The sequence below is a fragment of the Carica papaya genome, chromosome 6 (genome assembly GCF_054855325.1).
Source record: "Carica papaya isolate Zhongbai chromosome 6, ASM5485532v1, whole genome shotgun sequence".
Classification (NCBI taxonomy): domain Eukaryota; kingdom Viridiplantae; phylum Streptophyta; class Magnoliopsida; order Brassicales; family Caricaceae; genus Carica; species Carica papaya.
In genome coordinates this window covers 2,578,703-2,605,773 of record NC_142314.1, presented here as the reverse complement: position 1 = coordinate 2,605,773, position 27,071 = coordinate 2,578,703, and the positions used below count along the sequence as shown (strand labels likewise).

General features: G+C 37.8%; 3 protein-coding genes and 1 long non-coding RNA gene across 5 annotated transcripts; 2 read left to right on the top strand and 2 right to left on the bottom strand.

Moving 5' to 3' along the window:
* Positions 1 to 544: 544 nt before the first annotated feature.
* On the bottom strand, positions 545 to 4,128 carry LOC110808178 (uncharacterized). 2 transcript variants are annotated; one of them, XM_022033571.2, is made up of 3 exons: positions 3,787 to 4,128; positions 2,224 to 2,752; positions 545 to 820 (listed from the first exon to the last, which is right to left on the bottom strand). In XM_022033571.2, exons 2-3 carry the CDS (start codon positions 2,626 to 2,628, stop codon positions 650 to 652), a joined length of 576 nt encoding a protein of 191 aa, XP_021889263.1. In that variant the 5' UTR covers positions 2,629 to 2,752; positions 3,787 to 4,128; the 3' UTR covers positions 545 to 649. The 2 variants fall into 2 exon arrangements, with proteins under 2 accessions (XP_021889263.1, XP_021889262.1); XM_022033570.2 differs by having other exon boundaries at positions 2,224 to 2,742.
* Positions 4,129 to 10,485: 6,357 nt separating this feature from the next.
* Positions 10,486 to 12,747, bottom strand: LOC148253210 (uncharacterized). Its single transcript, XR_015812908.1, has 2 exons — positions 12,073 to 12,747; positions 10,486 to 11,828 (listed from the first exon to the last, which is right to left on the bottom strand). It is a non-coding gene; the product is annotated as an uncharacterized LOC148253210 (long non-coding RNA).
* Positions 12,748 to 15,119: 2,372 nt separating this feature from the next.
* On the top strand, positions 15,120 to 18,787 carry PAP10 (purple acid phosphatase 10). The gene is made up of 8 exons (XM_088206659.1): positions 15,120 to 15,572; positions 16,094 to 16,294; positions 16,489 to 16,600; positions 16,926 to 17,155; positions 17,569 to 17,707; positions 17,816 to 18,036; positions 18,174 to 18,295; positions 18,394 to 18,787. The coding sequence occupies exons 1-8, from the start codon at positions 15,360 to 15,362 to the stop codon at positions 18,590 to 18,592; spliced, it is 1,437 nt and encodes a 478-aa protein (XP_088062785.1). The 5' UTR covers positions 15,120 to 15,359; the 3' UTR covers positions 18,593 to 18,787.
* Positions 18,788 to 19,217: 430 nt separating this feature from the next.
* Positions 19,218 to 26,891, top strand: LOC110808193 (Transducin/WD40 repeat-like superfamily protein). Its single transcript, XM_022033598.2, has 12 exons — positions 19,218 to 19,658; positions 20,618 to 20,727; positions 21,605 to 21,674; positions 22,305 to 22,452; positions 22,553 to 22,690; positions 23,918 to 24,057; positions 24,318 to 24,365; positions 25,131 to 25,241; positions 25,476 to 25,657; positions 25,735 to 25,856; positions 26,069 to 26,145; positions 26,532 to 26,891. Exons 1-12 carry the CDS (start codon positions 19,446 to 19,448, stop codon positions 26,640 to 26,642), a joined length of 1,470 nt encoding a protein of 489 aa, XP_021889290.1. The 5' UTR covers positions 19,218 to 19,445; the 3' UTR covers positions 26,643 to 26,891.
* Positions 26,892 to 27,071: the final 180 nt, after the last annotated feature.

Genomic DNA, 27,071 nt, shown 5'->3' with positions numbered 1-27,071 from the left:
AATGCAAAAAAATCAACTACTCTTCAAAATAAAATTCAACTTTTAAAATATCAAATTTAATGAGCATGACTCAATTTTTGTATGTTCAGATAATTGATTTTAGTATTTTTATAATTTGTTATTATCAAAATATTAATAACGTTCATAGAAATTAAAAAATGATGACAGAGTTCTTCAAATTAAATTAATACTATAAGTTTTTTGGAATTCCAGAAGAAGAAAAACGTTGTCATTGAAGAAATTAGCTTACAGCATGACCTAACCAACCAAAAAAATGTTACTATCGTGTGAGAGGGACTTCAATTTGACGTATAAAAATATGTGTAATATTTTATAGCACATGCATATATATATATATATATATATATATATCAAAATGAGAGAAGATGAAGCTAGAAGATAAACCATTGTATTTAATGGATGATGATGATGTTATACATAACCCATGCATATGAATAATATCGAAATGAGAGATGATGAAGCTAGAAAATAAACCATTGCTATTTAATAGATGATGATATTATATATAACCCATGCATATATATAATATCAAAATGAGAGATGATGCATAAATATATATATATATATCAAAAGTTCCACAATATCAAGAGGGCATCAAAGCAAATAACAAGTTTTTGACAGGAATTACTCAGAGAGGAGTGGGGTAAACTACAACTTCCAGGATCCTCTTCTCTAACTCAGACTCATCAATCCACGTGGAACTTTGTCTGCGTAGGACCTCATTCTTTTCTGTTTTCTTCTCTTCCTTCATTTTTTCTTTCATCCTCCAATTTTCCAGCTTTTCTCTTCTCTCTTTCAACTGTATTTCATACAAACACGGGTGAATGTGGTGGGAATACAAAAGTATAGACTCAATAAAGAAGGTCAACTGCCAACAGATTCAAATCCTATATTGATGAACTTTACACATCAGTCTTTATATCTGTAAACAGAGGCTCACTCCTGGCATTATCACTATGTGAAGCATGTAATTATACTGTGTATCATGCCGACAACCATACAGTGAAACCACTTTCGACAAACATGCCAATGAACGAAAGCTTATAAACATTGACTAGAGAAGAAAACTTTACGAATTTCATTAAGGATTTGCTCAAGTATATTGAACATTTGAGAACTTGAAAAAGAATATTACTGTTCCTCTAAACTTATTTGGCACATTCACATTTCTACTTTTGAACCAGTTGAAATACCAGTGGCGTAATCCCATAAGGAGGAACTCAAGAAAATCTACAGGTCTGGTTGGGAAATCCAATACCAATTAGTAAAATACATTCAGATGTCACTAAACCTTAAATAACATGACATACAGGCAAATATGTGATCTCACAAATATGCATGAATATGGTCAAGATTTTTGTTCAACTTTCAGAATAAAGGCACAAAATTTTCAGCTTCAACTAAGGATGAGTCAATTTATTGCATACAGTTAACATCAACAACTCACAAAAACGAATTGTCAACTTTGTTATGAGTAACTTAAAAGGAATAAGAAAGGAAAAGTGGAAATTCCCCTTGTGTAGATAACTAAAAATTGAAAACAATAAAGGAAAAGACACGGTTCTGTAGTATTTTGTTTGGTTTTAGCTTTATAAAGGAAGAAAAATGATTTCTTATGAGGAAATAATCAATATTATCCTTTATTAGGAAATTTATTTTTCCTCTTCTTCCCCGAATTTAGATGAAGAAAAATTTAGAGTTTTAAGGGAAAGGGAGGGATGCTCATCCATCCATCGCTTTCCTTTACTAATCATTATTTTTTTATTCAACCAAGATAAAAGGAGGGTGATCATCCTCCTTTTTTTTAAAAGAAAAAGAAAAGAAAAAGAGGGTGACCATACCATCATTTTCTTTTCTTTCCCTCTACTGAAATTTTCCAGCTAAACAAGTGAATATTCTGGAGAGCTTAATCACTCAAAAAAGCTTTCAATGGAGACTAAAAAGCATATAAGAAAGAGACTTGAGGATATCTTGAAAACTTCAAAAAATGGTAAGGGTTTTATCTATGTTGTGTCTGTTATTGAGAGTGCCGAAGCATAAGAAGATTACCATATTATCAACCATGCCATAACTAACGTCACATTGATAGACTTGATTGTCAATGAATGAGGAAAAGAAAACATCTAGAGAAACAATTGGCATTCAAGAAAAGGAATCAAAAGAGCGAGTCAAAAACAGAAAAAGAGAACAATGAATACATACAAGTATTTTCCTGAATTCCTCTTCAGCAACCATCCGCTCCTGGGCTCTGACCTTGGCGATCTCAGCCTTCAAGCGCTTGCGCTCCTCGTTGGCAGCCCTTATGGCCTGCATCCTGGCCTCATCCTTCCGCTGCTTCTCAAGGCGGAGCAGCTCCATCTCGTGTACGTACTCCTTGCGCAGCTCTGCCACTTGCTTAGCATAGTCTCTCCTCAACTGGGCCAACTTCCTCTCTGCCTCTTTTGGGTCCTTTGGTGCTTCCCAAGTGCCTAAGAAGGAATTGGCCTCCAAGAACTTATGGTTCTGTTGGTGGTGGTTGTGGTGGCTGGTTGCTTTGGTGGAAAACAAACGTGGGTTTTTTGCCAGCCCATGCAAAGAAGAGCCAACTCTGCCCATGCTGGTGGCCATGGTTTTTACAATCACAGAGAGAAAGGCGAGGACATGGTGCAACTTTGGGCTTGCAGTTTTATGGTTTCAGCCTTGCAGGTTTCTAGTGGCTTTAAATTATCAAAATTGCCTGGTCTGTAAAATGCTAAAATCATTTAGGAAATTTCAGAAACAAATTTGAAATTATTCGTATTAATAAATATGATAACTTGTTCAGTAAAATGAATAGCTTTATACTATGAAATAGTATTAGAGTAAAACATATTATTAAGGCAACAATGTTTGAACTGTTGGTTGAAATTCCACTCTTTTGGTGCCTTTTCTAATGTGGAAATGGAAATGATAAAACTAATTTGTGTTTATAAATGAATCCTCCTTACACTATGTGGATATACAGTTTGACCTCATTCATATTCATACAATATTTTTCTTTTGACGAATTTGTACCTAAATTTGATTTTTGCTATTTTATACAAAACCATTAGTTTACTAACTTTTTATTGTGTATGGTACAACATATACTCAATTGTTTAAAAAAAAATCACAAGATTTGAATTAAAATAACACTATAATACAGTGTAAAATTATAATTTCCTCCATTTTTACTTTAATTGAAACAACCACGTTTTACATTTTCAAAAATATATTACTTCATATTAGTATCATGGTAAAAAAAAAGTTCATATCTAATCAAATTTCTTTCACATTAATCAATCATATGATCCTATTCTCTCAAAACTCTAAAATTTTCCATTGTCCTTTTTTTGTTATTACCAATTTCTGGGTTTTGAATTTGTTAATGAGCAGCACACAAACCAGCAGTAGTAATTCTAAAATCTAGCTCTCAAGTTCATAAGTTTGTAATTATCATAAGTTCTGAAGGCAAATATCTAATAAGCCTAAACCAACCGGCCACGGATCGCATGCCAAGAAAACATTGAAACGGAAATGACATGTTGAGACAAGTATCATCAAATCCTCAATTCCAATTAAGTAATAAAAATAAGCAAAATAAAATATGTAAACAAACTGAAGAACAAAGATGAAACAGAGGCATCTACGTCAGTCTTCCTCATCTTACTGAACTAAGGATAAAAAATCACTGAAACCACGCAATTTCTATTTCAAGTTCGGTCAAGCAACTGCAATTCGCCAGAAGAAAAAGAGCAGAGAGCTTACCTGCTGAAGACTCGCCGAATAAGCTACCAATAGAAAAAACCAGGGAAATCGTACACATCATCCAAGCCGGCGGAAAATGAATCTCGCCGAGTACTCACAGTAGAACGCGACTTTGATTGAACAAAACAGAGCCAGACTGGTGCAGTGATAAAGACAGTAGAGAGGGAACGGCTGTCATAGGAAGCTAAGAAACTAGTGTTTTAGTCAGAGAACCGGCTAACAGAGACGAGTCGGTAATAGGCTAAAATGCCTGGATATGCAGGCGTCTGGAGAAAATTCAATTCAGAGGCAGACGCGAACGGGGAAGACGAGGGTTTCGTCGGAAGTTAGAATTTGTTTAATGGGCTTCGAAATGGGTTTAAATGGGCACGTGGGAATTTATTATGGGCTTACAATATGAAATGAGAAAGGATTTAAGTAATATATTATAAAATAATAATAGAATATTAAAAATATAATTAAATGATAATAAATATAGTTAAAAATTCTGAAAAATAATATGTAACGGCCCCGGAAAATATTAAAATGAAATGAGTATTTAAATATATCAAATGCGGAAGCGAGATCAAAATTTCAATTAACATCCCTTACACGAAAAACCAAACAAACGTACTTAAAATATAAAAGGTTAAACTAACTAAGAAAGAAAACTCGAAGATAAACTATGCGTATGTCTACAGAGTCTCTAGGCATCCCCTTCGTCGTCCTCCTGCGGAACGGGCTCGGGAACCATGTCTTCCTGATCTGAAATGGTTAATTAAGGAGTGAGCTACACTAGCCCAGTAAGAACATCACGATATCTCACCGTCACGGAAATAAAGGTGGGTAGAAAACCACAAAAAGACCAATGGAGCACAATTTACAATAAACTCGTTTATTAACATGAAAACCTTTACCATCCACTTACCTTGGTGGAATTTATGAAAACAATATGAGAAAAACAATAACATCATCATAATCATTTAATAATCTAAGCTGTAAAACATAACACTTATCACGCCTCTTGTAATTCAATCATTGTACAACATATCCCTTTTTCTCATTTACCAGCCTACTAGTATCCGTGGGGGTCCATAGGGGTTCCGCTACCCGTTAACCTTTAACATTCATAATCAGTTTCCAGGGCCGTCCCCATACCCCGTCCGGTATGGGCGCCAAAACCATGAACCTCAATACCCCGTCCGGTATGAGGGTGAAACGGGCCGTCCCCATACCCCGTCCGGTATGGGCGCCAAAACCATAAACCTCAATACCCCGTCCGGTATGAGGGTGAAACGGGCCGTCCCCATACCCCGTCCGGTATGGGCGCCAAAACCATAAGATCTCCATACCCCGTCCGGCATGTGAGACCACAATCCCGGTAGGGTTCCCTACGGACCCGGTCCGTCCACCATCTCCCAGGATATCTAGTCAGGCTGACCCCCATAATACAATTATCAGCCTATACAATCTTTCATTTTCCTTTTTCTCAATCAACATCATCAATTCACATTTAAACAAGCAAATCGTAATTCATACCAACAGACAACATACAATATCAGTTTTTCAGTCATTCAACCCATAATTAGTAAAAACGTAGTATATGCACACAAATCTGTAAAATGAACAAATCAAACCTCATTTTGCATTTAAAACTGTAAACAGGCCAAATAACAGTAAATCACCAATCACACTAGACTCGGGCTCCATTAGCTACCTTAAGCAATTTCACACATTCGTTAATTCAAGAAATACCGTTTTATCATTTTGAACTTTAATACCGTGATAGGAAATAGGGTGAGGGGTCCTTACTTGTTTTCGAGATCCGAATACGATTCACAGTGCGCCTGCAGGCTGTCCCTAATTTTCCCTGAATTTTTCTCGGGGAACTGAAACACACTAACAGTACCTGCACGTGTTCCAAAAAAATTCCAAATTAGGCCCAGGGCCTCTTTCGGCCCAAATCGCAACTCCGGCACGGCGGCTCCGCCGTGCTCCGGCGACGGCGCCGCCGCTGGCGGCGGCGAGTCGCCTCGGGTTGGCTGTTTTCGGCCGTTTTCGGCCGAATTCGGCCACACTCGCATTGGTCCTTGTCAGAAAAGAACCTTAGGGCCCTCGGGGGGCCAAAAAAATCACGGAAAAACGGAGCTTACCGGCGGCGGCGCTCTCGGGTGCAGCGGCTCTCCGGCGAGGTTCGTGTTTTGGTGATTCGGCTCCGGTCAACCTGTAGAGAAAAGAATGGTGATCACGGTGATATAAAAATTGCATCGAACGGAGGCCGGGAAGGGCCTCGTCGGAGGCAAAAACCGAGAGGGGGCGCGGCGGCGCCGCTGGGCTTCGGCCGCGTATTCCGGCCGTTTGGCCGGGATTTCGGCTTCGATTTGGCCATAGGAGGAATCAGTGGGGAAAAACGAGTCGGGGGTATGAAATTTACCTCGATCGGCGGTCGGAAATTTCCCCGGTGCGGCGGCGAGCGGTGGCGGGTGGCGGCGGTCGGCCTCTGGTTCGTCTTCTCCGGCGAGCGGCTGGCGGCTAGGGTTTGTGGTCTGGTGTGGGGGTTCTATTTATAACCCCTTGCCTTTTGATCACAGCCGTTCATTTTGTTTTAATCTGGGCCGTTCGTTTTTGATTGAATCTGGGCCGTCCGTGCGATTGAATCTGGGCCGTCCGATCGCGTGATTGATCTGGGCCGTCGGATCGCACCCACGCGGATCGCCAACGTGGCTCCTTTCGGAGTGACGCGATCTTGCCACGTGTCAGGCCCTGGTTGGCCGGGACTGCTGACGTGGCTGCTGACGCGGCTGCTGACGTGGCCCCCCCTTTTTTTTTTTTTTTTTTTTTTTTTTTTTTTTTTTTTTTTTTTTTTTTTTTTTTTTTTTTTTTTCCTCCTCCTTTCCGGGTGCTACAACTCTCCCCCCCATAAAGAAATTTGGTCCCCAAATTTGCCTCATTACTCTTGATCAAACAGATGAGGATATTGGGCCCTAAATTCTGATTCCAGCTCCCAAGTCGCCTCCCTAGGTGTGTGGTTCTGCCACAAGACTTTTACAAATGATATTTCCCGGTTACGGAGTATTCTGCTTTCTCGGTCTGTGATACTGACCGGTACTTCTTCATAAGACAAGTCCTCTCGGAGTGAAAGCGGTTCATGAGCCACGACATGAGAAGGGTCCGGATTGTACTTGCGCAGCATAGATACATGAAACACATTGTGAACCCGGGAGAGCTCAGGGGGCAGTGCAAGTCTGTAGGCAGTGGTACCAATCTTGTCTAAGATTTCAAAGGGTCCAATGTATCTGGGGTTTAATTTTCCCCTTCTGCCGAACCTACTAATTCCCTTGAAGGGGGTGACTTTAAGAAACACACGGTCACCTTTCTCAAAGGCCAGGTCTCTCCTCCGGGTATCAGCATAGCTCTTTTGCCTACTCTGAGCTGTCTGGATGTTCTTCTTGATCTTAACTATCTTGGACGTGGTTTCTTCCACCAAATCCGGGCCAAACAATCTTCTATCGCCCACTTCCTCCCAACAAATCGGTGACCTGCACGGACGCCCGTATAGCGCCTCGTATGGGGCCATGCCGATGCTTGCTTGGTAACTGTTGTTGTAGGCAAACTCTATCAGGGGTAGATGGTCGTCCCAATGGCCTCCGGAGTCAAGGACACAAGCTCGGAGCATATCCTCCAGTGTACGGATTGTCCTCTCTGATTGTCCATCGGTTTGGGGGTGGAAGGCAGTACTAAGGGACAGCTTTGTTCCCATAGCTTGCTGGAAACTATTCCAAAACCGAGAAGTGAATCTGGGATCCCTGTCGGATACCACTGTTACTGGGACCCCATGCAGTCTGACTATTTCCCGGACATACATTCTTGCCAACTTGTCCAACGAATCAGTCATTCTGATGGCCAGGAAGTGGGAAGACTTAGTGAGTCGATCAACAATTACCCATATGGCATCGTGTCCCGATCGTGCCTTGGGTAGTCCCGATACGAAGTCCATGGTGATGTGTTCCCACTTCTATTCTGGAATCGGTAAAGGCTGAAGCAACCCCCCTGGGCGTTGATGTTCTGCTTTGACCTGCTGACATACCAAGCACTTAGATACAAAGTCGGCTATATCTCTCTTCATCCCATTCCACCAGAATCGGGGTCGCATAGTTTGGTACATTTTTGTACTTCCTGGATGCATGGCGAACCTTGAACTATGGGACTCTGTCATGATGTCTCTTTTTAATTCATTGTCGTCTGGGACACACATTCTGTCCTTGAAACGAATCAATCCGTCGGCAGAGATCTGAAATTCTGAGTTCACTCCCTGTTCTGCATCCTTCTTGCGGTTTACTAGGGCGGGGTCGATTGACTGGGCTTCCTTTATTCTTTGGATTAACTCGGGTTGGACTGCTAGGTGGCTCAAACATGTGGCCCTTTTCAGATCTTGCAGTCGAACCTGCTGCGTAGCCCCAATGGACCTGCATTCCGAAACCATCAGATGGGCTAGGGTGCCTGCACTCTTCCTGCTGAGGGCATCGGCTACTACGTTGCCCTTACCTGGATGGTATAGGATGTCACAATCATAGTCCTTGAGGAGTTCCATCCACCTTCTCTGACGCATGTTGAGATCCTTCTGAGTGAAGATGTGCTTCAAACTCTTATGATCGGTGTAGATCTGAAAGGTCTCTCCATACAAATAATGGCGCCAGATTTTCAAGGCGTGTATGATTGCGGCAAGCTCCAAGTCATGGGTAGGATAGTTCTTCTCATGATTCTTTAGCTGTCTAGACCCATATGCTATAACCTTTCCATGCTGCATCAGGACACAACCCAGGCCCAGATAGGAGGCATCACTATAAACTGTATACCCTCCTGATCCGCTCGGTAGAGCCAGCACGGGTGCAGTAGTCAGTCGCTTCTTCAATTCCGAAAAACTCCTTTCGCAGTTCTCATTCCAATCAAACTTTGCATTCTTCTTTGTGAGTCGGGTTAGAGGGGCCGCTAGACTGGAGAACTCTTCGACAAACCGGCGGTAATAACCCGCCATCCCTAGGAAACTGCGAATTTCCTTAACTGTTGTCAGCCTTTTCCAACCAAGTACCGCTTCAACCTTTTCGGGGTTCACCGACACCCCTTCCTTCGATATAACATGTCCTAGGAAGGCGGTTTGCTCGAGCCAAAATCCACACTTGCTCAACTTTGCATACAACTTCTTTTCCCTGAGTACCTGGAGGACTTGGGCAAGATGATGAGCATGTTCTTCTCTACTTTTTGAGTAGACTAAGATATCATCGATGAACACGATGACAAATTTATCCAAGAACTCTCTGAAGATTCTGTTCATTAGATCCATAAAGATGGCCGGGGCGTTGGTTAGCCCAAACGGCATAACCAGGAACTCATAGTGTCCGTACCTGGTTCGGAATGCCGTTTTGGGGATGTCTTCTGCTCTCACTTTTACCTGATCGTAGATCTATTTTAGAAAAGACCTGTGCACCCTGCAACTGATCGAAAAGGTCATCAATCCGGGGGAGAGGGTACTTGTTTTTAATTGTTACCTTGTTTATCCTTCTATAATCAATACACAGCCTCAACGTTCCATCTCCTATTCTTGCAAAAGTAACCCCGGCATCCCATGAGGAAATGCTGTGTCTAATGAAGCCACTGTTTTGTAGCTCAGTGATTTGTTTCCTTAGCTCTTCCATTTCGATGCGGCTCATTCGGTAAGGAGCTACCGAGATGGGTTGGGTTCCTGGCTGTAAGTCTATGGTGAACTCGACCTCTCTGTCCCCTGGTAGACCGGGCAGTTCATCCAGAAATACGTCTGGAAAGTCTCGGACTACTGGAATTTCTTGGATATAAACTTCCTTCTTGGGTTTACCTAGTTAGGGAAAATACAATATCAACGCACTGGGAATTAAGAAGAAAAGAATTTGTCATTAGGGAGAATCAGTACCGAATAATTTTATTAACTTGTAAATGGCTCCTCGTTGGGAGGATTAAATACAATCTTTTTATTAAAGCAGTCTATGGTGGCGTGATACGCCGCCAGCCAATCCATTCCTAGGATTACATCAAAATCCCCTGTGTCTAACCCTATCAGGTCTACCCTCAATTTTCTATCTGCTATCTCCATGGCACATGCCCTGTAGACAACCTCTCTATGAAGTCGGGGTCGATCAAGGAGGGAGCGGGGTCCCGAGGTAAAGGAACTGGGGCCGGCTGAGGGTGAACTGGGGGACCCTGTGGTGGCGCCTGCTGATGGGGTGGGGGCACTGGAATATGCTGTGGCGGCGCCTGCTGGTACCGTGGCTATGGTACAGGGTCGTACCGCGGCTGTGGCGCCGGGTGGTACTGTGGAGGAACAGGCTCCTGCCGGGGTGGCTCGGGATCAGCCTGCTGTAGCGGGGGCTCAACCTGCGCTAGCGGAGGAGGTCCGGGTAACTCCCTTCTCTCCTCTTGCCTTTGCTGGGCAGCTACGAGAGCCTCCACCATCTCAAATAGTCTGTCTAAATCCTCCCGAAGTGAATTATCTTGGGCCGCTTGGTTTAGTGGGGGCCTTCCTCTCCTCATTCCCGTGTACTCGTCTTCACAAGTAATGATTGAGTAACGATATATCGATGAGTATTACTCTAAGGCACTATTGTGTAAGGGATAGGTCCGAGGAAATGCGGCTCTGATACCAACTGTAACGGCCCCGGAAAATATTAAAATGAAATGAGTATTTAAATATATCAAATGCGGAAGCGAGATCAAAATTTCAATTAACATCCCTTACACGAAAAACCAAACAAACGTACTTAAAATATAAAAGGTTAAACTAACTAAGAAAGAAAACTCGAAGATAAACTATGCGTATGTCTACAGAGTCTCTAGGCATCCCCTTCGTCGTCCTCCTGCGGAACGGGCTCGGGAACCATGTCTTCCTGATCTGAAATGGTTAATTAAGGAGTGAGCTACACTAGCCCAGTAAGAACATCACGATATCTCACCGTCACGGAAATAAAGGTGGGTAGAAAACCACAAAAAGACCAATGGAGCACAATTTACAATAAACTCGTTTATTAACATGAAAACCTTTACCATCCACTTACCTTGGTGGAATTTATGAAAACAATATGAGAAAAACAATAACATCATCATAATCATTTAATAATCTAAGCTGTAAAACATAACACTTATCACGCCTCTTGTAATTCAATCATTGTACAACATATCCCTTTTTCTCATTTACCAGCCTACTAGTATCCGTGGGGGTCCATAGGGGTTCCGCTACCCGTTAACCTTTAACATTCATAATCAGTTTCCAGGGCCGTCCCCATACCCCGTCCGGTATGGGCGCCAAAACCATGAACCTCAATACCCCGTCCGGTATGAGGGTGAAACGGGCCGTCCCCATACCCCGTCCGGTATGGGCGCCAAAACCATAAACCTCAATACCCCGTCCGGTATGAGGGTGAAACGGGCCGTCCCCATACCCCGTCCGGTATGGGCGCCAAAACCATAAGATCTCCATACCCCGTCCGGCATGTGAGACCACAATCCCGGTAGGGTTCCCTACGGACCCGGTCCGTCCACCATCTCCCAGGATATCTAGTCAGGCTGACCCCCATAATACAATTATCAGCCTATACAATCTTTCATTTTCCTTTTTCTCAATCAACATCATCAATTCACATTTAAACAAGCAAATCGTAATTCATACCAACAGACAACATACAATATCAGTTTTTCAGTCATTCAACCCATAATTAGTAAAAACGTAGTATATGCACACAAATCTGTAAAATGAACAAATCAAACCTCATTTTGCATTTAAAACTGTAAACAGGCCAAATAACAGTAAATCACCAATCACACTAGACTCGGGCTCCATTAGCTACCTTAAGCAATTTCACACATTCGTTAATTCAAGAAATACCGTTTTATCATTTTGAACTTTAATACCGTGATAGGAAATAGGGTGAGGGGTCCTTACTTGTTTTCGAGATCCGAATACGATTCACAGTGCGCCTGCAGGCTGTCCCTAATTTTCCCTGAATTTTTCTCGGGGAACTGAAACACACTAACAGTACCTGCACGTGTTCCAAAAAAATTCCAAATTAGGCCCAGGGCCTCTTTCGGCCCAAATCGCAACTCCGGCACGGCGGCTCCGCCGTGCTCCGGCGACGGCGCCGCCGCTGGCGGCGGCGAGTCGCCTCGGGTTGGCTGTTTTCGGCCGTTTTCGGCCGAATTCGGCCACACTCGCATTGGTCCTTGTCAGAAAAGAACCTTAGGGCCCTCGGGGGGCCAAAAAAATCACGGAAAAACGGAGCTTACCGGCGGCGGCGCTCTCGGGTGCAGCGGCTCTCCGGCGAGGTTCGTGTTTTGGTGATTCGGCTCCGGTCAACCTGTAGAGAAAAGAATGGTGATCACGGTGATATAAAAATTGCATCGAACGGAGGCCGGGAAGGGCCTCGTCGGAGGCAAAAACCGAGAGGGGGCGCGGCGGCGCCGCTGGGCTTCGGCCGCGTATTCCGGCCGTTTGGCCGGGATTTCGGCTTCGATTTGGCCATAGGAGGAATCAGTGGGGAAAAACGAGTCGGGGGTATGAAATTTACCTCGATCGGCGGTCGGAAATTTCCCCGGTGCGGCGGCGAGCGGTGGCGGGTGGCGGCGGTCGGCCTCTGGTTCGTCTTCTCCGGCGAGCGGCTGGCGGCTAGGGTTTGTGGTCTGGTGTGGGGGTTCTATTTATAACCCCTTGCCTTTTGATCACAGCCGTTCATTTTGTTTTAATCTGGGCCGTTCGTTTTTGATTGAATCTGGGCCGTCCGTGCGATTGAATCTGGGCCGTCCGATCGCGTGATTGATCTGGGCCGTCGGATCGCACCCACGCGGATCGCCAACGTGGCTCCTTTCGGAGTGACGCGATCTTGCCACGTGTCAGGCCCTGGTTGGCCGGGACTGCTGACGTGGCTGCTGACGCGGCTGCTGACGTGGCCCCCCTTTTTTTTTTTTTTTTTTTTTTTTTTTTTTTTTTTTTTTTTTTTTTTTTTCCTCCTCCTTTCCGGGTGCTACATAATAATAGTTAAATTTATAATTAATACAATAATAAAAAAAAAAACTCTATCAATTAGACATTACGACATACTCATTAATCTCGAATCGTATTAATAAATATTTTATTTCGTCTCTAACGTATTATTTATAATTTAAAATTTTTATTATTTTATTTTTAAAAAAATTATTATTAAATTACACAACATATTTTTTTCCGTTTACAAGAAAAAATTAATATATAATAATAAGTAATTTGAGTTTCATAAAACTCTAACCATATTGTTAAAATTTATATTTTTAATGTCACGAAAATTATTATACTTTATGAATTCTAAAGAACATAGTAGTTTAAGGATCTCCACTTTAACTAATTTTTTATTAATATTTGTTTTTAGTAATTTAAATATATATATATATATGTAGAAAATGAGTGATTGTCATAAAAAGAGTTCAATAGAGAAAAGTCAAAAAGATACCAAATCTCTAAGTTGCATGGGCACCAATACACAAAAAGATATTTTCGAGAAAACAAAAGTTGACAAAGTGGCAATGATTAGAAAGAAATATATATATATATATATTTTTTTTAAAAAATGAGAATAATAATTTTATTATTTTAAAAATTAAAAGGACAATAAATATTGACTATTAAATTTTATCTGACTCCACCAATATACAAATAGAATTTAATTATACATACCCTTTAATTATATATTCCAAAAAGTACATACTAATAATTTATTATTTTTATAAATAGTGATTTTAATAAATAATCAAGTATAATAATTGAACAAATAATCTTGGTAACTTTTATATATATATATATACACTAAGGTGAGTCCATATATCATATATGCTTTTAAAATAATAGATTTTGAATTATAAAAAAATATTTAAAACATAATCAAAATAAATAAATACTTAAAATTATTTAAAACTTAAAAATTAATTAAAAAGTATTATTAAGTGAGTCACGGTGAGTGAGTCGGCAGTAAAATTCTGTTATTACTCAAGCCAGTCAAACTTGATTAATTCTTGAGGATTCGATAAGCATGAATCGATGAACCGTTTTCATTTCACCTTTTATGGCTTTTGAGCTTATTATATTCGCAATTTCTTTTTTAATTAATTAATTATTTTTTAAATAAGAGATTATAATCACTAAGTAGCTCTTAAATGCTTAAAATTTTATTTTAATTAGAAACCAATTATTAATCACCTCTAAAATTAGAAAATTAATCAAAAATTAAGAGCTTTAATAATTTGTTTGAATAATTAATTAAAAAAAAATGCGCACCACGTTTTTCTTATATTTAATCTTTGTTTGTTTTTTGTTTTTTTTTTAGTGCACCCATGTAATAATAATGGAGATAAATCAAAAGTATTTAAAACATGAAAATCATTATTCGTATTATTTTAAATATTAATGATAATAATGGAAATATATCAACAATATTTAATTTATATGATATTAATTTAAGAAAATTTTGCGCATAAAATATTAATTGTAAAATTAAATAATTAATTATTAATTTTAAAGGTATTGCTAATTTAGTTAGACTTGGTTTAGAAAATTAGATAATATAAATATTTAAAAAATAAAATAAAAAATTAAATTATAATTAAAATAATTATTATATGCTCCAAAATATATTATGTATTAAAAAAATATAACAACTGTGGTTAGTATAATTTGACGTGGAAACAAATAAAATACTATATTTACATTTATATCATATTTGGATCGTAGTAAATAACAGAATTTTAATGTATAATATTTTAAGGGTGTAAAAAAATAATATTTGTTTCAACTTTTAATGGTGACAAACAATATATAATTGATAAATTTATGATGAATTTTAAAAGTATCGAATTGGTAATATATAATTGACATATTATTTTTTTTTTCCTTTATACTCTCATATAATATATTTAATTATATTTGTATTATCATAATTTATTATTTATTTTATTAAATATACAAATTTAATTTATAATAATTATTTATTTAAATATAAATATAATTATATTAATAAATAGTTTAATTTTTTATTATATATTTGTTATATAATATTTATTATTATATAAATAAATAAAAATAAATTAATAATTTAATTAAAAGTATAATAATATAATTTTATCATTCAAATAAAAATAAATTTATATTATTATCATCTAATTATTATTATTATTATAATATATTAATTATTATCACAGTTTGTTAATATCTAGAACCTAGAGTTAATCACATGTTGACTTTAAGAGTCAAATCAAATTTATTAACCCCCTGACATTTTTCGTGTAGCTTATTTCGCCATTAACTAATCTCTTTAACTGACAACTAAGAAAGAGAATCCCTGGATAATCGGCTGAGCATTCAAAACCAAAAGAGTTTACATCTAATCTAGACTCTGGACTGGTTAAATTATTGGCATAAACCCTTGAATATTCCCCTTTTTTTTAGAGACCCATCTGTCTATATATACATATATATACATGCAGTGAAGAAAGAAGGTGGAGATTCGTTTGGTGGCAACAGGGGTGGGTTTCAGAGGAGGAAAATCGAGATGGGTTCTATAGGATCTTCGTTTTCTTCATCATCTTCTTCTTTTCAATCTTGTTTTGTAGTTGTTCTTGTTCTGGGTCTGGTATTGAATGCAGCAGTGTTCTGCAATGGCGGCAAAACCAGCACTTTTGTGAGGAAGACGGAGAAGACAATCGATATGCCTCTCGATAGTGACGTCTTCCGTTTACCTCCGGGCCATAATGCTCCTGAACAGGTTTCTGTTTGGCTGTCATTTGAAAATTTTATTTACTCTTCTCGGGCATCAATCAGAACTACGCCGTTTTACTGCTTGTGATATTGGCTATCTCCATGTTCTCCCTTTTCTTTTTCTTTCAATGATTTTGAATCATCTGTTAATGGATTCTTCCGTGATTGGTTGAGTCTTCAATGGCCATTTTCATAGATCTTTTTCTTCTGGGTCCTTTTCTGTCTGTGTGGGGTATTAGGTACCCGTTTACGCACAGGAGTCAGGAGATTATAATTGCATATATATAATATGTATTTTATATGTATATACATGTTTTCTTAGAAAAGCAATCTGATGTTTCCTCTTTCGCACCATCCGGCAAGTTAACTACAAAGGATCCTTTTTAGCTTTTTCCCATTTTGTGGCAGTCTTTTAAAATTAGATCCCAGGGGCTCATGGTTGTTTTTTCCATTCATATATATAGATATATACACATATATGGGTCTAATTTGGTCTTCATTTTACTTGGGTGTTTTTGGAATTAAAAGGTTCATATAACACAAGGAGACCATGTGGGAAAAGCAGTGATTGTATCATGGGTGACTCCGGATTCACCAGGCTCGAACACAGTGCTCTATTGGAAAGAAAATAGCAAGACGGTGTTGAAAGCTGAAGGCAGAGTTAATACTTACAAGTACTACAACTATGCTTCTGGTTACATTCACCATTGCACCATTAGAAATTTGGAGGTGAACAAAATTACATTCTTCTGATCTGTTTATTTAATCTTCAGTCTTGTACTGTTTAAGGTGAAAGTGGTGCATTAAGCTCAAACACTTTATTCTGCTATGAAGCATCTATATATATACTTTATTTGGAAAGTTGAACTGTGGGAGTAAAATGCATTTTATGATTGGTTTTTCTTGGTCAAATTCTTGGACAGTTCAACACAAAGTATTACTATGCTATTGGAAGGAAAGACACTAGGCGCACATTCTGGTTTGTCACTCCTCCTGAAGTTGGCCCTGATGTCCCATACACATTTGGTCTGATTGGTAAGTCAAAGCTGCTGATACTTATTAGGAAATGTTAATTTCATATTGAGCAAGAATTACTTCTAGTTGTAGTTTTGAATCTAAATATAATATAGAGCTGGTTTTGGCCTTATGGTTTGTTTTTTTATTTTTGTATCATCTGCGTGAGGGGAATACTAAGGGATTTATATAATATATTAAAGATCACTCGGTTTAATTGCGCTAGAGCCGAGTTTTTTTGGTTTGATGAACATTTGATTTTTATGCGAACTTGAGTAGGTGTTCGTTATGCAGATTAGTTTGGTATGCTTACAGTTTATATCTGCCAATGGGGCTTTGTTTACAGGGGATCTTGGCCAGACTTTTGATTCAAACAGGACGCTTACTCATTACGAGCTAAACCCTCGTAAAGGGCAAGCTGTGTTGTTTGTCGGAGATCTTTCTTATGCAGATAACTACCCAAACCATGATAACAATAGATGGGATTCATGGGGACGGTTTGTTGAGAGAAGTACTGCTTATCAGCCATGGATATGGACTGCAGGCAATCATGAACTTGACTTTGCCCCAGAAATTGTAAGCATCTGATATGATGTTTAGTTGAAAAGTTTGGTTTGATTTGTTGATTCTATGGCATATTCATGTTGTTTGCAGCTCATTGTTGAATTATCCGTCCTGCAATTTTGTTTAATTGTTAGCTGAGATTTGCTCCATGTCCTGTTGCTCGGGAAATTTGGTTCTGCTTTTGATCTGGATACGTTTCATACTAGTTATTTTCTTATTGGGTGAATTATGTAAAAAAGAGAAACACTCCGTTATTTTTATCTAGATATCAGAACTAAATTTCACTCCTAAGTACTCATTTGTTTTGTTTTCCTCCTGTTTGGAAGAATGCCTCTATGGGCTGATCTTCTTATCTGTTGTTTTTGCAAATATCTTCCAACTGACCAGAAAGTAACCGGAAGAAATGAACTTTAAATTTGTTGCAGGGTGAAAACAAGCCATTTAAGCCATTTACTCATCGATATCGTACACCTTATCGGGCATCAGAAAGTACTTCTCCTCTTTGGTACTCAATAAAGAGAGCTTCAGCATATATCATAGTCTTATCTTCATATTCAGCATATGGTAAGGGTTTATGAAACAATATACATATGTATGTATGTATGTATGCATGTATGTACTACCACACAATATAATTCCTCTTTCATCATTCTTTTCTGCTTTTCTTCTCAGGTAAATACACTCCTCAATACCAATGGCTTGAAGCAGAGTTCCCAAAAGTCAACAGGACTGAGACCCCTTGGTTGATTGTTTTGTTGCATTCCCCATGGTATAACAGCTATAACTATCATTTCATGGAAGGAGAAACCATGAGAGTAATGTATGAGCAATGGTTTGTAGAGAACAAAGTTGACGTTGTATTTGCTGGTCATGTCCATGCTTATGAAAGATCTGTAAGTATCCTTTCTAAATTCGTTGCTTCCTGCAACTTCCGCTATACATCCCGCCTGTTGTATCAGCCTTTGAATCTTAAACTCATTTGAGACCATTCTTGTTTCCGCTTGCTCCGCCAATTGGTCTTATACAACAGGAACGTGTATCTAACATTGCGTACGACTTGGTAAATGGTCTTTGCGCGCCAGTAAAAGACATGTCTGCACCTGTATATATAACCATTGGTGATGGAGGGAATATTGAAGGCTTAGCTAACAAGTAAGGTTTCTTCTTTGATGGATTGGGTATATACTATCTATCTACGTTTACTTGTTGGAATTGGTAGATATGAATGTGTCTTTGTTTTCCTGGTGCAGCATGACTCAGCCACAGCCCGAGTACTCAGCTTACCGCGAGGCTAGTTTCGGCCATGCCATTTTAGACATCAAGAACCGAACCCATGCCTACTACGCTTGGCACCGGAACCAAGATGGATGGGCCGTGGAAGCCGATTCCATGTGGTTTTTCAACAGATATTGGCACCCTGTTGATGATTCTAAGAGCTATGGGGGTTGATCAAACAATCTCTTTTTATCTTCCTGCTTAAAATAACAGAAGTGAATATTAATTTTATTAGTGGTTTTGTTCTTCTTATTTACTGGATCTGTTCAAGTTATAGGATTTTTCTGTTCTTAAAAGTTCCTAGAAAGCAGAACAGCATTTTTTTCTCATGGTTAAATTGATTTTTATATGTTGGATTAGAAATTTTTATTTATTTCTTGTGATTTTTAAGCAGAATAAAAAAGTATACATTAAATTCAAACAATAATATAGAGACTTTATTGTTTCAATTCATATAAGTTTACAGTATTTAAAGGAATTATAATTTTAAATTTTATAAGAATGATATCTAAAATCATAAATTAAAATCAAGAATTTTTCTAGACCCAAATATTGTTTAAATTCATGTAATTTGACTATATTTATATGATGATACCAAAAAAAAAACTATAATTTAAAAATTTATAAAAAAATAACCTATAATATATGGATAATAATAGCCTACAATGTGGAGAAACTTAAAATATTATAATATTAAATTTGATAATTCAATTTAAGTGATTCTTAATTTTTGTTAAAAATTAAATTTTTTTATATTTATATAATTTTATTCGCATAAAATAATATTTATATTATATTCAGGTTCGAGTTCACCATTGGATCAACTCTAATGGATTGAGATTTTCTAAGAAATCGCAGGGGATTTTGAATCAATCAATCAAGTATTCAACTGTCCCAGCAACGTCTTCAAATTTCAATTTCCGGTCAGCGCTCGAGTCTCTTCGACCGTTAACCGATTCCTTCGATCCGGACCTGGATCTCGACTGTGACTATTCTTTGATGAAGAAGACGCAGGAAGCTTGATACGATGGCTGAGGACGCAATCGCGAAGACCGGTTCAACGGAAGAGGTTAGCGACAATGATGGAGGTAACAAGAGCGAAAAAAAGACGGTAAAAGATCCAGAGTTCTTGAGTTGCATGCTGCAGCCTGCGCCTGCGGATTCCGACCCCGAGTACATCGGCATGCGACGATTCCTTCTTTATCGCAAGGCCGAAAACAATGCTCTTGATCGCCGATGCGTAAGCTCTCTCTGATTTCCATTTTGAGCTTAATCAGTTCCTGTATGTGATTGTGTTCTCGATGTGTTCGCGCTTTCGTTTCATAGCTGCAAAGGCGAATTGTAGAGATGTGGATCTGTGTTTGGATGGAAAATTTTGGATATGTATAAGGAAATTTATGGCTCGAAAACGCTGAACTTGTTCATATGTAGTGGTGAAATTGTGTGGCACTAGTAAGAATACGTGGTGTGTTGTATTGCACGATGGCTTATAAGTAGTAATCTCAACCTCCTGCGTGAGTGAACTTGAATATCGTTGAATTATAATGAGATTATAGTAGGATTGGAGTTGATTCCTTTGTATCCTGAAGAGCTGTAATTTGTCTTTGGCTTAGATCTCTATCAGGGAAAGGAAAGGAAAATGCCTATTCTCCCATGTTGGCTTCAGGTGTGAGTTTTAGGTGTTGGGACATTCAGGAGTGTGATGATTGCAAGTATTAATGACTGGCAGAGCAAAGTTAGATGTTGACTTCCAAGTGAAAAAGAATAGTTCTTCCCCAAAATTCTTGTATTCATGATCTGAACGTTGCTTTTCAGCACTAAAGATGAAGAAAGTGGAAGCATGAATGAGATTGAACATGGCAAAGGGAAGAGAATAAGTTGCCACTCAATGCTATATAGTGCACACAACTTAGGTCATAAGTGTTCAAGCTCAGAGCTTTTTCAGCGTTGCAATATGCCTTTTGGAACACCCTCCTCTCTAATTTTACAGTTCTTTTAAATATTATTGTTTCTGGTTTGATTGAACCTGTTTGTTATTTTTCAATAAAATGATAAACTGTGTATGTCTTGCAATTAGCCAACAAAAACACCACTCTTTTGGGTACTAGATTTACTGCGTTAGTTTGGTTGTCAAATTATTAATTGTAGTGTTTCTTTCCAAGTTTAATCATTGGCTTACCACACTTGTTTGGGTTGAAGGATTGGAGATGCAACGGGAAAGGTTACGTGGCTTACCGTAATTACATTCGCAGACCAAGGAATTGGGAGACTTTACAAACACTAAGCCACCCAAGCACTCCTGGAAACAGGTTTCTGAAATTTTACCAGTGGATTATCATAGTTATTGCATGACAGGATGAAGGAAAACTCGCTGTTTTTGCTTATTTTTGCTTTCTAAATCACAAGAACAATATCAGATTGACCAAAAGTGTATAAATAGTGAAATATTTTCATTTCCAAACCAAAGAACATTGAGATGGAGGGAGAACAATGGCAAAAAAATGTCTGTCTGAATTCGAGTCATTATACTGCTCATAATGATTTCTTTTTAATTATTAAGTTACCATGAAATCAAGTTGTGTGCTGTTGTCTGAATAAATTTTTTTTACATTCTTAGTGTTGCTCCCTAATGGTTTAGGAAATAACTAAGAATCATGTAATCTATAAGAGTGGGCTTCTGTCAGTTTTATGGAACTTTATCTTTATTTACTGTTTAATTAAACTAGTCTTAGTTACTAGCTTAAGCCTCAAGGAGGGGTATGAGAAGTTTCAGTTTCTTCTTAGTTAGAACTGTGATATGTTTTGTTTTTTCTTTAATTGAAAATAGCTTCAATTCATTCGGACAACTGGATGAGTCCCAAGTCAGCACCAACATGGTGCGGTGGCATTAGTTTTCTCTTTGGGGCTTGCATGCCTTGGGTTTGAGCTCTCATGTTTAAAGCCCAATTAAACTAATAAAAAGAATGGATGAGTTCCAGTGCTGTGATAATAAGCAAATATTGGCCAGCCCCCTTCTGTATAAATTTTGCCAAGCATACTATACATTTTAGCATTATTCTTTTCTATCTTACATTAATAAATAATAAAAAGATCTAATGCCTATTTGACTTTCTGATTTGTGAGTTCTTTTTTAAATTGTTTCCATACCATTCTGACATCAGGATAATTTACTGGTTGATGCATCAGTGGGCGTTGGCTTTCTTCTTCAAGTCCACTCTCCTATTTGTATGAGGTGGACAGCTTCAGTTCTAGCAGGGTATGCAACTTTACTTTTTCACAGGATTTTTTTCTTAGTTCTGGAGGATCTTCTGTTTCTAGCCATCAAATATTGGGGGGAATCTATTTAAAAAAATATTAGGAGAAATTGGTAGCGGAGCCTTGAAGTGCATCACATGTTTAGTGCGAAAATAACCTATATTTGTGGACCAAACTTTTTATGGCAGGGATACCTTGCAACGCCTTTATTATGTTTGCTAAAATATATTCCAGATTTCTCTATTTAACAATTTAAATGTCTGCAGTTTTACCACATTAGCCCACTATGAATATGCACTGATCTCGTGGTATATCTCTGAGATATTTTTCTTATGTGTCCTTATAGAAGCTTCAGTTCATTATTTAGCACTGTTCTTGCCCATCTTCGTGATTGTCTATGATATCCATACTACAGAAGCATGCCATATTCAAAGATGCAATTTTGATAATTTTGGAAAAAATTGTAAAAACAACAAATTCTTTTGGTTTTGTTTCTTGGTGTCTCCTTGAGACTAACACCTCAGTTGCTGGGTAGTTCTACAATAATTGAAAACAGTTGCATGAAAATAATTTATATTACCGAGCTCCATTTCTGGTTTGCCATATACCACAACAAGTTGGATTCTTACAGGATGTACGAAGTGGCAATCTCATATCCAGCCGGAGAACAAGTTTCAGTTCGAATGCAAGTGATAGTGATCGCCCACGTCGTCGGGGAGTTGAACCAGCATATTCCTTTGTTGGAATGCATTGCATTTTTGACCAATGCAAATCAGCTGGTATTTCATTACTTTCTAACTTTTTCACCTATATCATTATCAACTAGAGTGGTAAAGTTTAATCTATCAGAATGAGGAAACTGAACGGACTTGGATGCAGTTACTGTTTTGAAGTTTGGGCACATGAGTTCTGATCTACTTGCATATGGGGCATCAGATGGATCCTTGACGGTTTGCACTGTCTCGGAGCCACCTTCTATCATCAAGAGCTTAATGGGGCATTCAAAAGATGTCACAGGTTCGATTAACTGGTACTATTTCTGTAGTCTTTTGTTGCATCTTAAACTTTTTTGCAGGATATTTGTCAATCTGTTATTTTGTAGAGTCAAGAGGTCAAGGATATCTTATTTGAATTCTAATATAACTTTACAACAATGAGGAAATATATGGCTATTTACATGTCTGTAATATTTGTTGAAAGTAATAAATATTGGCAGTGAAACTGAGAACATCAATTTAACTGCAGAGACTCTTGACATAGAGCAGAGGAGGCAGTTGCTTATGCCCTTTCCTAAAATTTTCGCCTTAAACTTCGATATGCATGTGATGTGAATATCCTCAGAAATTGTTTTGCCTCTTTCACTTGGTAGAAAGCAAATCTTCCCACTTGGAAGACTTAATTAGTCCTTTTCCTGTCATCTGCCAAAAACCTTGGAGAAGAGTCAGGAAATCCAAATGCCTGCAGTGGCTTCAAAGATCATCACATTGAATATATATTTTAGGAACTGATACTCACAGAGCTTTAATCATTGACGCAGAAGAATAGACAAAAGAAGACCATTGAAAGTATGCAAAAATTCGGAAGGAAATAGTTGTGGATTTGCCTACTCTCTGTCCCATGATATAGATACGAGGAATTTCTTTCCTGTGAGACTATTTCTGTTGAAATATTTCACCTGAAGTATCTCCACAAATATTATCCAAATAAGGAATAAATGTGAATTAGAAGCTGTGTTCTTAAATGCATTGTTCATATGTGTAGTGTTTTAATGAATCATCAGATAGTTCTTCATTGTTATGTGCTAAATTATCACTAAGTTCTCGCTTTTCTTCAACCTTGGAATCTCTTGAAAACTGTGCAAAGTGAGAAGTTACACAAATGCCTTGGTTACTTAGCCTTTTGCCAAAAATATGGAAAAATTGAGCAACAGCACTTTTGCTCCTTATAGGTAGAAATACATGTTGTTTGTAAAAGAAACTTTATCTGATGTCAGTGCATGATTGATATATTTTTTTTGAAATAAATATCTCCATGGTTGACTTCCTAAGAAGTCTTTGTATTGCACCCATTTGTGCTCGAGTTTGTGCGCGCACAGGGGGTAGATCCCCATGGTTGGCCATGCTGAGCTGCTGCAGTGCATAATTGATATATATGTACTCTCTGGATTCTAATTTGTGGAACTTTCCCTAGTTTTGTATATAATGTTGGTATCCACATGCTACTGAGTTGCTATGGTAATTTCAGATTTTGACTTCTCATCAAACAATCAGTACATTGCGTCATCATCCCTGGATAAAACTGTGCGAGTATGGGAGTTATCAAGAGGCCTTTGCATTCGTGTAATATATGGAGTCTCTTCACAGTTATGTATTCGATTTCACCCAGTAAGTGTGCTCTTATTGCCAAACAATTGAAATGCTTGGTTATGTTGTTTTAGTCTATGTTTCTCATTACTAATCCTTTAAGAATATGCCAAATGGAAAACTTGTTAAACTTGGTTAGACATCATCTAGTTCCTTTGAAAACTATAATTTATAGTTTCCATTCTTCTATTTGTTGTTGGCTAGATGAATGAGTGCATATTCTATTTCTCTTTTGCTGTTTGCGTCTAACAAATTTAAACTTCTTCCTTGTTATTTTTCAGGTAAACAACAACTTCCTTTCAGTTGGCAATGCAAACAAGGAAATCACTGTAATACTGCATACTTTTGCTGGCTTAATCTCAACTAAAAAAATCTATCATACTTTCTACCTTTTCTTTATTTCATTTTGCTTCAGGATGAATTCCAATCTTTTACATAAGCCGGAACTTTGTTTTTATTCATTTTATAGCAAGATTATACATCACAAAACTTGGTGACAGACTCCAATTTAATTCTCTATTCATCCTCGGACATTTGCTTGTCTCTTCTACCAATTGAGCATTTTCAATCATTTATAAGGAACTCTGTGTTTAAATTTTGTGTATTTCATTACCCTTCAGATTAGAGCAATCTGAAGATTATTAAGGTTACAATCATTATTTGTTGCCCACTCTAGATTTCAGTTAAACTAGTGTATATTCATTCCTGATGTAGGACCATCTAGCATAATATTTACTTATACTAGACTATTACCATAACTTTGTAAAATTATTATATTTAAGCAAGTCTTTTTATTTTTGTTGAGATTTTAGTTCTTGTTTAGTTGGCAATTTTATTTTATAATTGTTTTCCTATCCAAGGATTCAAGTTATAATAGCTCTATGTAGACACTCATTAAATGCATGAGTGGTTCATTGTTATTAGGTAGATTGCTTATGAAAAAATTATTGATATCCTCTTATTGAATGAGTGTCTAAAGACCCTGTGATTGTGGACAACAAATTTTTTTTACCTCTCAAGCTCCTATCCTTATGCTACATCAATTCCTTGTCATTGATCACACATTTGATTGATAGTGCCATTTGATGTTCCAGGTCTTCAATTTCAGCACTGGTAGGATTATTAATAAGTTGGTCATTGACGATGAGGTTACTTCTATGGACCATGACCATACTGGTCAGCTACTTTTCTGTGGAGATGCACAGGTATGCCTTCTATGATTTTTGTTGTGCAGTATTTGGCAGGGAAAAATTGATTATTATATAATCACTATGTTAATTAAAATTGTTTCTTTCTGGATTTGCATGGGGCTTACATATATATGTTTACTTGTAGCTTCTAGATTCTGATGAATTAGCCTAATTTGAATGTTGGTTTCCATATCAAGGATGCACTTACATGTTCCTTTTCTTTTTTTCTCACTTGGGTTACATGAGCAGGGATGTATATACTCGGTGAGTATGGATTCCCATAATGGCACCTTATCCCGTTCTCATCGCCATCGAAGTAGCAGCAAGCGCAAATCTGCTGTAACAACTATGCAGTATAGGAGTTTCTCTCTGCTAGCTGGGGGACCTGTGTTACTTGCGTGTACCCAAGATGGCAATATATCTTTCTTCAGGTTTGGTCAATAGAACGCACCTTTTAATAGGTTTTATTTTGAAGCACTTGGTGAGGGTCGGTATGTTTGTGGTACAGCATTGCTGTTGAAGTACAAGGCTACTTGACTCTTCGTTGTGCTCTCAAATTACCCCCCCGGATACACAATTTCCGAGCATCCTTTTGCCCTTTGCTTTCTCTTGAGAAAGGAGAATATATAGGTAATGAATTTCGATCTCAGTGTTATCATGCTCATCCAGCATTTGTTACTATTCTTTCGGCTGTATTTTTTCAGTAAATGTGTTATCACCACCTGCACTTAAAAGAATAAAGCAGAGAATATTTATATATATATATATACAGTTACAGTCACACGGCTTATTTCAATGTCATTTCTCTTTTGCTAACATTTTAATGTTATCTTCATGTGAAGTTGCCGGAAGTGAGGATTCAAATGTCTACTTCTATGATTTAACTCGACCAAGGCATACATGTGTGAATAAACTACAGGTCTCAACTATTACCTTAGTTTCTGCTGTTTAAAATTATGTACAAGGTTATGTTTGGAATATCAACATTTCTTTGTGAAATATATTTGCAAATTTATACTTCAATTATGAGAGGATGAAAATTAAAAGAAAAAAATAATGAAAATTTTCCCCGTAAACAAATTCCAAATGAAATGGAGATAGCATGTGTAAATTTTAATTACTTTGGAATCTAAAATACATTATCTCAATTTCATTTGGAATTGTTTAGGAGTTCCTTTTTTTTCATTTCTGAGAGAGTTTCTCCTTCTCATAGTCAAAGTATAAATTTTATAAGCAAAATTCATTATTCCAGTGTAATAAAAACTGTGTTAACTTGGAGGATGACCAAATTGCGTGTGGCTTCAGGGTCATCGATTTCCGGTTGTAGGAGTTGCTTGGAACCATGGAGAGAACTTGTTGGCTTCGTCAGATTTTTACGGCATCGTTATTGTATGGAAGAGAGCAAAAGCAAGTTAAAAACAAATACATATGGTAAATAGCTTGTTAGTTTTTTACCTCATTGTCATGTTCTAGTATTTCATTACCCTCGTCGGTAGCGTAAAAATTGCTTAGTAAATTGTTGAGATTCCTTACTGTATACAGAAACCTGGTGAACCACTTTATACTTACTGGGGTGGGCATATATACCTTTGTACTCATTTAACTCACAATTTAATAGGTCCAATAGAATTGTGATTAATAAAAAAAGAAAACTCTCTTTGTTGCTGCCCTGTGCAGTTTCCAATTTATATAGACAATAGCGGAATGGATATCATTGTGATTCGGCTCTATTGATTTGAGTTCTAAAAAATAGTTTTTTGTCTTCTATCGAAGTCTAAACCTACAGAAAATAGCAATACGAATATATTAATTTAAAATTTAAAATACAGTTTTGACGTCTGTATG

What these genes read in the sequence shown, in the direction of transcription:
- LOC110808193 (XM_022033598.2), top strand. Translation starts at nt 19,446, where the DNA reads ATGGCTGAGGACGCAATCGCGAAGACCGGTTCAACGGAAGAGGTTAGC. An exon ending in ATGCTCTTGATCGCCGATGC is followed by an intron (nt 19,659 to 20,617) that starts GTAAGCTCTCTC and finishes TTTGGGTTGAAG; the next exon opens with GATTGGAGATGCAACGGGAA. An exon ending in TATGTATTCGATTTCACCCA is followed by an intron (nt 24,058 to 24,317) that starts GTAAGTGTGCTC and finishes GTTATTTTTCAG; the next exon opens with GTAAACAACAACTTCCTTTC.
- PAP10 (XM_088206659.1), top strand. Translation starts at nt 15,360, where the DNA reads ATGGGTTCTATAGGATCTTCGTTTTCTTCATCATCTTCTTCTTTTCAA. An exon ending in GCCATAATGCTCCTGAACAG is followed by an intron (nt 15,573 to 16,093) that starts GTTTCTGTTTGG and finishes TGGAATTAAAAG; the next exon opens with GTTCATATAACACAAGGAGA. An exon ending in ATACACATTTGGTCTGATTG is followed by an intron (nt 16,601 to 16,925) that starts GTAAGTCAAAGC and finishes CTTTGTTTACAG; the next exon opens with GGGATCTTGGCCAGACTTTT.
- LOC110808178 (XM_022033571.2), bottom strand. Translation starts at nt 2,628, where the DNA reads ATGGCCACCAGCATGGGCAGAGTTGGCTCTTCTTTGCATGGGCTGGCA. An exon ending in AGGAATTCAGGAAAATACTT is followed by an intron (nt 821 to 2,223) that starts GTATGTATTCAT and finishes TATGAAATACAG; the next exon opens with TTGAAAGAGAGAAGAGAAAA.